Below are 10,888 nucleotides of genomic sequence, written 5' to 3'. Positions count from 1 at the left end.
CAGGACTGTTCGATAATACAGTTAACAGTTATTTCCGTGCAGTTGACTGTATGGTGAAAATGCACTATCGATAGGCGTGCACTGCTATCACTGGCTTTGACAACATCCCAAATGGTTAGCGATGTATCGCTGTGTTTAGCCATCGCTAAAGAGAGCGCCAGTCTGATAAGATGCTCGTGAGCGTGTGTGTCGAGCGTCCGCGTTAAAAAATTTTTTCGCTGCGTGTGCGTGTGCTTTGGCAACGGCAGCTGCTGCTGTTATTCTTAAAAATTTTTGTTGTTTTTTTTTTCTAGTTTATTGAATTCTGAATGTGTAAATGCAAATAACAAGAAATGCATATAACTACTCTGCAAGGCAATTTACTTCCAATAAGAGAGTTCTTCTGCATCATTAAATTGTGTACGCAAGCGGGCGGGCGTTCGCCCTAATGCTCGTATTGTGTACATATGTGTATATGGCTGTGTGTGTGTGTCTGTTTGTTTCTGTTGTTGCTGTAAATTTGCTTGAAAATACAAATCTAAATTCCTACAATTTATAAATGTGATAAAATAACTGAGAGTTTTTAATAGAGCTCGGCTAATAGCACTCCAGTGTGTATCTTCATAGTTGAGTGTATGTGTGCGTGCGTCTGTTTTGTTGGTTGCGTTAATTTCATTTTTTTTCTTTTGTTGATGTTTTAGCAATGTGCCCAATGCCCACAATGTGTCTGTATATGTGTCTGTGTATGTATACGTGAGCAAACTACGCGCACAGTGTTGCCATATCGTCTCAATTGAGCGAGCGTAAACAAATATCTTGTAACTTTTTAACTTACTTGCATATGTGTGCGTGTGTGTGAGAGAGATTTCGTCTGTGCGTGTGCGTGTGCGTATCTGTGAATGTGTAATTGTGTGTACGTGAGTGTTGGCGCATTTGCATAAAACGCTTGCAACAGCCGCTGCTGCCGCCGCCGTCGTCGTTGTAATGCATAAATTATGACAAAATCTTTTTTGAATAAAAAAAAAAAAAAATAAACGTGTTCGTTTATGTCGAGTTACTAACAAAAAAAAGTGTTGCATATTTTATAGGCCATCAAAATGCAAGATCACTGAGAACAATCACAATCAAAAGAGTATCAAATCAAAATAATAAAAACAAAAACAATTACTTAAAGTTAACAAATTCATAAATTGCAAGAGCACAGCGCCAACGCCTAAGCGGCTCATCAAGCAAATGGCGCTGCTGCTGCCAATGCCTAGAAATGGTTTTGGCTTAAACTGTTACTGGTATTCCCAGCTTACCTAAAACGAAAACAACAAAAAATATTACACGCAAGAAAAAAAAACTATAAACAAACAAACACTGAGTGCGATAGAGACGGAGTGAGAAAGAGAGCGCGCGCGCCCGCCCGCCCGCCAGCCAACCGCAAGGAAGGCGCGAGTGCAAGCGAGCGAGAGCTTAAGGTAAATATCTCTGCATGTAACTGTAACTTTAGAGCTTGACTTGCAGGCTTACACACATACACACACACGCGCACATCGATGTCAAATGTGTCTGCGTGTGTGTTAGGTGAAGAGAGATCCAGCTTAAGCCAGCGCAATTGCCTGAAAGCCAAATCCAAAATTATCTGCTTACTATAATGTAGTATTATTAAGGCATTATGAGGAGCTACTAGTAAAACAGGTGTTAATTAGATTAACAGGTATTATTTGCATTACATTAAATACATTCATTTAGATTCTGCTATCTTCTAAGCGATGCTTATCTTAATGTTAGGCTATGATATACTACGTATCAAGTAGATAGGCCTTATGTAGATGATTAGGAATCTATGTATGTATATGTATATATGCATGTAGTGCTGTATATACAGCATATAGTTTTATATAAAAGTGTTCATGAAAACAGTAGTACACATATATGTACATATACGTTATATATAACATGTATTTATATATATATTTTTAATTTTTAAATTAGAATGCATAGTAATATTATAAAGTGTGATACCAATAAAATAAAATACATATATATATATATATATATATATATATATATATAGATATATATATATATATATATATATATAGATATATATATATATATATATTTTAATTAAAATTTGATTTATATATATCTATATATATATATATATATATATATATATATATATATATATTTTTTTTTTTTTTTTTTTGCTTAAATCAATTTTAATTAAATCAATTAAGAATTTTATAGAGATTTAAATTTATTTAATAAAAAAAATAAATTAATTAAAATAAAATAAATAAAAATAAAAGAAACCGTATATATTGTATATATGTAGTAAATTTCATATAGTACTATCATATACCGTATATATTGTATATGTTATGCAGTATATTTCATATAGTATTATCATATACGCTATTCTTCACTTAAAATCAATTTTAAAATTGTTCAAACCCATTTTAATAAAAGCAAAAAATAAATATTCAAATTTCTTACTGGAAGAGTCCTTTGTTAAAATGTCGTTGAAATCCCGTGTCAGCTTGGAAGCTTGCCGACTTCAACTAACATTTTCATTGTTTGTCACGCGCTGACACTTGAACCAAAAAAAAAAAAAGTGGGGGAAAATGAGAAAAGTGAGCGGAACGTAATTAAAAGTGAAGCAGAGCGAAGTGAAAAGTTGCTTTAATTCAGCTGTTTCCTTTGGGCTAGTAGAAAATGGGAATGCTCCATCAGACATACATGTATGTATGTATGTATGTATGTATGTATGTATGTATGTATGTATGTATCTTATGTAAGTCTAAGAATGGAAGTTAAAGATCTACTGTGATTGCTGAGCACTGATTGTTGCTTGATGTGGATCAGGATAGAAAATGATAAGCCTGAAAGACTGATAAACCTTTTTTATGTCTGTATTTTGATACTCGTTCAGCAATTGAAGAGAGCATATTAGTTTTATGCAAAGTGTGTCAGACTGACTATGATTGATTGCTTTGACTATGATTGATTGCTTTGACTATAATTGATTGCTTAAAACTAAAGATTCCATAAATACGTAAAGTTGCTTGTGATGAGCTTTTTCGAACGGTCTGGTATCCTTAATGGATGGCAAGAGCAATACGGGAAGAAGAGTTGGAGAAGAATATTTATAGAGGCATGATATATACGCTGCTGATTAAAACACGTATATACATATGTCTTAAGTAAACCAAACTAAAGTATATATATATAAATATTTTTTTTAGTAAATAACTATTTTTAATGAGGCTTTTACTCATAATTTTGGGTATCATTTCCATAAAAACTAAAAAGAAAAAAAAAACTCAGCTGTTTAGTGCCTCTATCATAGGCTCCACAAGTTCTGTTCCCTTCTTGAATGCCGAATGGAAATTCCAGCATTCTTAGATAATCTTAACCTGTATAAGCATTTCTAGTCTGTCTCTAGGTCCGTCCTTCCTTAAGTTTTAAACTTACTCAAATGACACAAATTAATTTCAAATCATTAATTGTTTAAAATTCATATCAAATATTTATATATTTCAAATATATAAAATAAGCCACTTGTTGGCGGCCTTCTCGAATATTCTCGAGCTCGGTAAAAAAAAAAAAAAAAAAAACAGTTTGAAAGCGCATGTCAAAAGTTTTAGTATACAGTGTAGCTAGACAGTTTTCGTACTCCAGTTAATTTGAATACGATAAATGCAAAAATACATAAATATGTAAATATTAAATTAATTACCTTTATTAAAGATGAAAAAAAAAAAAAAATAAATAAATAAAATAAATAAAAATAAAGAAAAACAAATAAAAACAATAATAAAAATAAATAAACAAAAATAAAAACACAAATATTTATATTTATATAAACAAAAATATATAAGATATCAAATTAAATTATACCTTTATTAAAGATAAAAAAAAAAAAAATAAATAAATAAATAAAAATAAATAAACAAAAATAAAAATATAAATATTTATATAAACATAAATATATAAAATATCAAATTAAATTGTAAAATTAAATATATATATATATTTTTATCTATCAATATCTTACTTGGACTCGAGTAGTTCATATATAATATTATAATTACGCTTAACATATAAATTGAAGCTTTCTCTCGCGCATTTCTTCTTTATTCACATTCACAATCTTCTCTCTCACTCTCTCTCTTTCTGTTTGCTTTACTCTCTTTCTTTCACACACCAGTCTCTTGCTCTGGGGCAGCGCATAGGAAATGGGTCCGAAGAAGCGTTCCAGCGTTGCTGAGCGCCAGCAGCGCGCCACAAATGCTGCTGCCGCTGCGACGTCGGCAGCGACGTCAACGGCAGCGACGTCAACGGCAGCGACGTCGACGGCAAAGAAGCGCAGCATTGGCAAGCAGCAGAAGCTAATGGACGAACCGGATGATAAAAAGAGTAGCAAAGCCGAAGCAGCAGCAGCAACAACAACAACAACAGCAACAACGTCAGCAGCAGCAGCAGCAAAGCGACAGCAGCAGCAGTCAACGGCATCAAGTGCAATAACAACAACAACAGCAGCAGCAACAGCAACAGTTGCTGCTGCAACAACAACATCGACAACAACAACGGCAGCTGATAAAGCCAGCAGCTCGACGACACTGAAACTGTCCGCAGAGGAGCGGCAGGAGGATGGGAAGGCGCGAGCCATCAACAAGATGCTGAAGAGTCTGGACATCAAGATCCATGGCTTTGACAATCTGTTGCCCAGCGGCGAGGAGCGCATAGGCGAGGGCCTCAAGTCTTCCATATCGGAGAACGTGAAGACGAAATCGCGGGCGGCGGCGGTCAAGGTGATAGCCAGCCTGAATCCGGGCAAGCCGTTCAATGTGAAGCGCCAGCGGGTGGACAACGAGTCGAGCCGAGCGGAGAGGGAGCGCGAAAGGGAGAAGGAGAGGGAGCGCGAAAAGGAAAGGGAAAAGGAGCGTGAAAAGGAAAGAGAGAAGGAAAAGGAAAAGTCCAAGGAACCGGAGGCAGTATTAGGTGAGCCAAAGGATGCTCATTGCGATAGCAAAGAATCTCCCGGCGCCAAGGGTGCCAAACAGTCGTCCAAGAAGGCCAAGCTGGAGCCGCCGACGAGCGGCAGCAAGGGATCAAAGGCGCCGCCCAAGAAGCAGCAACAGACGCCAACGTCGCAGGCGGCCGAGACGCCGGCAGCGAAAAAGGAGAAGCTGCGCGCTGCAGCAGCTGTGGCCAGGGGTGGCAAAAAGTTGCAAGCAGCTGCAGCTGCAGCAACAACAACAACTCCAGGTGAAACCGAGTCCAGTAAAGCCAAGACACGCACCCAGCTGGACTCCAATACGGAGCTGGTACAGATGGAGCTGGAGGAGATCAATACCACACAGGCGCCTCTAGCGGCAGCCACGCCCACGCCAGCCCATACGCCCACGCCGGCAGCTACACCCACGCCCGCAGCCACACCCACGCCCACGCCGACGCCGACGCCAACGCCCACACCCACGCGCACACCCACACCCGCATCCGCATCCGCATCCGCATCCACGCCCATTGAGTCAACGCCCACGGGCAGCAGCGCAGCAGCCGCCACAGCGGCGTCGGCCAAGCAGCGGCCCAAAATCAAGTACAGTAAAACATCGGCGAGCAAGGCGCGACTGCAGCAGGCCTGCAGCAAAACGGCGCTCGCCAACCTGAACGCGGCCAAGGATATTTACGACTTCAAGTCGGGATCGGAGGACGAGGAGCCGATCAAAATGGTGCTGCCAACGCTGAAGGAGCTGCGCGACTTTTCCGACGAGGACAACAAGCCGCTGAAGCAGCTCGAGCAACGGCTGCTGGCCAAGGAGGCCAAGGAGGTGAAGGAGTTGAAGGAGTTGAAGGAGTTGAAGGAGACGGCGGAGCAGACGACGGCAACTGTTGCAGCTGTGGAGGCGCCGCCTGAGCCGCTGCCCAGCGCTGCCAAGGGCGGCAATAAGAAGCAGATTAAACGTAAGCCAAATACGCCCACGCCAGCGCCGGCAGCGGCAGCGGTAGCAGCAGCAACAGCTGCTGCAACGACGACAGCAGCCGCTACAACAGCAACAGCTGCTGCTGGCAAAAAGAAGCCAGCGGGCGGAAAAGCGAAGCAGCCAACGCCGCCGGCAGCGGCCAGCGAGAGTTCCCGCTCGGAGAGCAGCGACTCGGAGGACGAGAAGAAGCTGAGCAGCTACGGGGCGAAGCGGCATCGCATGGCCTCGCTGAATGCGCTGGCCAAGGTGCAGTGCCTCTACGAGAACGAGTCGCGCACGGCCCACGAGCTGGGCCTGTCGAAGGCGACGCAGCAGCCGCCGCGCATACGGACGCTGGACGGCAGCGATGATGACAACAATCGCGGCGATTTGCCGCCGGACAAGGATAAGGACAAGGATAAAGACAAGGACAAGGACAAGGACAGAGATCGCGATCGAGACAAGGATAAGGATAAGGGCAAAGATCGGGATAAGGGCGATGCGGAGAAGGCCAATGTGGCTGTGGTGGAGCCACGGCGAGAGCTGCGCCATGTGACGGGTGGCCGTGGCGTGGGCAAGCACTGGGAGCTCGATAGCGACAGCGAGGCGGAGGAGCTGCAGCTGCAGCGTTTCCAGCAGCAGAAGAAGAAGAAGCTGCAGAAGAAAGCGCCCGCCAAGAAGCCCAACGACACAGAGTCGAAGAAGAAGGCGAACAAGAGGGTTCAGCTGGAGGACAGCGACGATGCGGACGAGGACAAGGACAGGGACAAGGAGAAAGACAAGGAGAAGGATGACGACAAGAGCAAGTCCAAGGACAAAGACAAAGACAAGGACAAGGAGAAATCGAAGCCGCCACCCAAGCAGCTGCCCAAGAAGCGGAAAAGCGCCTTCCACGAGGAGCTGATTGGCGACTACAAGGGCATATTGGCGCGCAAGCGCATGGCCAGCCTGAATGCCAGCGCGATTGTGGCGGCCACGTACGAGGTGGAGCGGCACTTGGATAAGAATCTGGCCAGCGATTGCAGCAGCTTCGAGAGCTACGACGAGCTGGAGATTAGCAAGCCGACGGTGACAAAGGCATCCGCATCCGCATCCGCATCAGCATCGGCATCCGCATCCGCGTCAGCATCGTCGTCTAGCAAATCGAATGCGTCGAAGGCAGCGCAAGCACAGCAGACCGAGGTGCTGCACATCAAGAAGGAGCCAAAGGAGCCGAAGGAAACGCGCGAATCGAAGGAGGCCAAAGAGCTGAAGGAGCTGAAGGATGCGGCGCTGAGCAACAAGCCGCAGAGCAACATGATCGAGGAGAGCAACGATTCCAAGTACTCCAAGGAGACGAAGGAAACGAATACGGATACCACCATCACAACGACTGGGTATCGCGGCGACTCGAGCAGCGCCAAGGATGCCAAGGACTGCAGCCGTCCGACCTCATCCAGTGTGGTCATCGTCCAGGACACGGACGTCACCATCACCGGCGTCTATGTGAATGCCAGCAACGGCGCCGCCCAGGAGGCCTACTGCAAAATGCAATATCGTGTTCAGTCCAGCGTCACCGAGGAGCGGCTGCTGCGACCCGGCTCCGTGGAGCCACCCAAATCCTATACGCCGCTCAGCGCACTCTCCAGCATGCTGCCGCCGGGCGCCAGTTCCGGACTCAGCGAGGGTGAGTACAATACCTGACAATATCTTCATAATCTGGGTGATTAATTGGATCCATTGGTTCTCGTTTATGCCCTGTGGAGCCAATGTCCTTTATAGCAAAATTCGAAATTCTATAAATTTCACACGATTCCATATTTGAGATTTGGAAAATCTAGCTCTAAAAATGCAGGAGCTATAATTTTATAACTAGTTTGCGATACGGTTTTTAATCGCTAACAAAATAACGGGAGTAGTAATCGATTTTTGGAAATAAACTCTATATGTGTGTGGTATATACAGACCTACAAAAATAATATCAAGTATCTAGATTTTATATCTTCTGAGATCGACGCGTTCATACATACGGACGGACGAACGAGCGGGCGGACGGAAGTACGAACGAACGATGGAACGAAAAGATAGACAGACGAACGAAAGGACAGTCAAACAGAGAAATAGATATGGCTAGATCTATTCGGCTCATCGCCCAGATCAAGAATATATAAATTTTATGGGGTCTGCCCAGCCGCCTTCTGCCAGTTACATTTCATTTCGAGATTTCCCATGTTCAATGGGTTCAGGGTATTAAAAATAAATAAAACTAATTCATTTGCAATTTTGACATCCAGAAAGATCTCAAACTTTCTCTCGCCAAAGATGAGATCAAAACAAGATGTGGCATATATATATATATATATCTGTATATCTATCCATCTACTATATATGTGTGGAATCTTTTTAGACAATTATTATATATATAATAATTGTCTAAAAAGATTCCACACATATATAGTAGATGGATAGATACACAGACAGAGGAGTATTTGTGGACTGAGTTCACTGTAGTTCCAGGCTCTTAATTACAGTTACTTTTAGTTGATTTGAACTTAACTTTTAACTGCATAATATTAGCTGAAAGCACGAAAAATTACCATATATGATTTTGAAAATGAGCGGAAACCCCACTGACTCAATCCCAGAATCATAATCCTCCCATCATCATTAGACCTGTTGATAGTATATGTACATATCTGATATCCGCAGATAATACCCATTGATAATATATACAAATGCATACATATATGTACAGGGTTGTCCATATTCGACGGACCCATCTCCCTCATCCCGTATATCTTCTGACAGAGATGCCAGATCGCTCATTAATATGCCGAATTGTCCAAGCTGATTTTTCCCATATATATAAAAATTATTCTCTGATCATTGATAACACTTACTATATCTATCTATCCCCTATCTATATCCTTCCACAGCTCACAGCTCGCCGCCGTTGCCAGTGCAGGCGCCGGCTCCGCATGTCCTGCTGCCCGGCGAGCCGCTCAGTGCGGGCATGTACCATGCCCCGGATCTGGGCCTGCATACGGAGCACATGCCGCCGGATCATCATGGACCGCCGCCGCCGTCGTATGCAGCCGCTGCGGCTGCTGCGGCCGCTGCCGCTGCCGCCTACCACGCCCACCAGCTGGCGCCCGCGGGCAGCGGCGTGCTGCACATGCACCATCAGCATCAGTATGCGGCCGCCCATGCGGCGCATGCGGCGCACGCCCATCACTACCAGCAGGCGGCCGAGTATCATGGCGGTCCGCCACCGCCGCCGCCTCATCACTACGGCGGGCCGCCGCCCCAGGGGCATTACGGTCCGTTGCCGCCGCCGCCGCAGGTGGGTCCGCCGGCCGTGCCGCCGGACCGCTGTGACGTTGGCTCACCGCCGCCCTCGTATCGGGCGAGTGCATATCCGCCGCCGCCGCCCGCCGGAGTGCCACCGACACTGGGCGGCGGCTCGAGCGCCTTCTGTGCGCCCAATCCCCATCATCATCATCAGCAGCACCAGCAGCAGCCGCCCCCGCATCATGATCCCAGCGGTAAGTCCCCAGCTACAAAGCGACCAATATTTTCCACATACAAAACTTTATCCATGGTTGGCCAAAAAACCCCCCGAAAAAAAAAATATACAAAAAAATCAATTTCAAATTTCGCCTTTTGTTATATTCGTTAACAAGGGAAGGGTATCAAAAGTATGCAGACGTACGAACTATATGCAATACCCAGATGGAACTATTCGACTGTGGGCTAATACGCATACAACTACATATGCACGTGTAAATATTTCGAGTGTGTTCCATTTCCAATTTGTTTCACATGAAATGGTTAAATCGTATCAATACTATTCAGAAATGATTTACTTGATGTGTGTTCCATTTCCACTTTGTTGCACACAATCTAAGGAAGACGTTCTTTATGTATTTATGGAATCTTATATCTTTATACTATGTAAAAGGCAGCTCTCTGTATACCATGCTTAAAATCTGTGCCATTTTCAATTTGTACCACTAGAATACAACAACAATAAACACATTTAAAATGGTAGTGGGAATTTTCAAGTTGCTTATAATACATGTTTGTATTATACATATATACATACCTTTGAAGTTGTTCCATTTCCATTTCATTTCCAAGTTAACCCAAGTTAATCGAGATGCTTTTTTATGTAATTGACTACTGTATTTGATCTATAATATATATACACATTATAAAAGAAGCTATATCAGCTTATATATGTCCATATAAGTGTTCTATTTCCACTTTGTTTCCCATGTAATTAGTACATATTTTTCGCTAGATACATAAGAGAATCCGTAGTACATTTTAGAATAATATAATTTTGGCTGTTCCACTTCCATTTTGTTTCTCAAGTCCTGATAGCCTGATATATATAAATTTGTTAAGCTATATGTATATATTTACTTATGTATGTGCTCATTGTCAATTGTCACCAAACTAAATACCATACGCTCGCTCTTCTTCTATCTCTTTTGGCCGTATTTTGTCAATAAACGCTTCAGGCTAAGCTCGATGGCAAATAGTACTAGAAATAGAGAGCATTTGGCTTTCGACAACAAATGGCATTCTCAGTTTTCAGTTGGCAAAGGGCCAAAAACTTGAACATTGTCTTGCCACGCCCCGCATGCCACGCCTGCATTGATTTCAGTTATCAGCAAACAATGAGCGGCAATTTCTGGTGTTTCCAAAAAGTTTTCAACACAACGCAGAACTTGGCCCGATTGCCCGCCAGGCGATGCCCACTTTTTGGCTCTGATTAGTTATTAAAGAGCCTTGCCAAAGCTTTACGAACTTCAAGGGTTATACGAATGTGTGTGTGTGTGTGTGTGTGTGTGTGTGAGCGTCTTGTGTGTCTGTGTTAGTTGCCATGGGCAGTGCTCATCTGCAGTGCTTGGAGATGGCTGCTTGAAAATGTAAAGAAAAAAACAACGGTGCATATATTTAGGCGC

General features: G+C 43.4%; 1 protein-coding gene across 5 annotated transcripts in view; it reads left to right on the top strand.

Annotated features, from left to right (window-relative positions):
- The first annotated feature begins 110 nt into the window (after nucleotides 1-110).
- The window catches only part of Hers (Histone gene-specific Epigenetic Repressor in late S phase), a 58,844-nt gene continuing 48,066 nt past the window's right edge, over nucleotides 111-10,888 (top strand). The window contains exons 1-4 of one of the 5 annotated variants that reach the window (XM_089475381.1): nucleotides 111-224; nucleotides 1,068-1,442; nucleotides 4,181-7,602; nucleotides 8,852-9,460. In XM_089475381.1, the coding sequence (XP_089331507.1) occupies nucleotides 4,209-7,602; nucleotides 8,852-9,460 (4,003 nt within the window). In that variant the 5' untranslated portion in view covers nucleotides 111-224; nucleotides 1,068-1,442; nucleotides 4,181-4,208. Of the gene's footprint in view, nucleotides 400-1,067; nucleotides 1,443-4,180; nucleotides 7,603-8,851; nucleotides 9,461-10,888 lie in introns of all 5 variants that reach the window. The other 4 variants (XM_089475385.1, XM_089475382.1, XM_089475383.1 and 1 more) reach the window with 4 other exon arrangements.

Source organism: Drosophila arizonae, chromosome X, assembly GCF_054131065.1.
Source record: "Drosophila arizonae isolate 15081-1271.41 chromosome X, UAZ_ARI_1.0, whole genome shotgun sequence".
Classification (NCBI taxonomy): domain Eukaryota; kingdom Metazoa; phylum Arthropoda; class Insecta; order Diptera; family Drosophilidae; genus Drosophila; species Drosophila arizonae.
The sequence above is the reverse complement of the archived record's forward strand: the minus strand, read 5'-3'. Positions and strand labels throughout refer to the sequence as shown.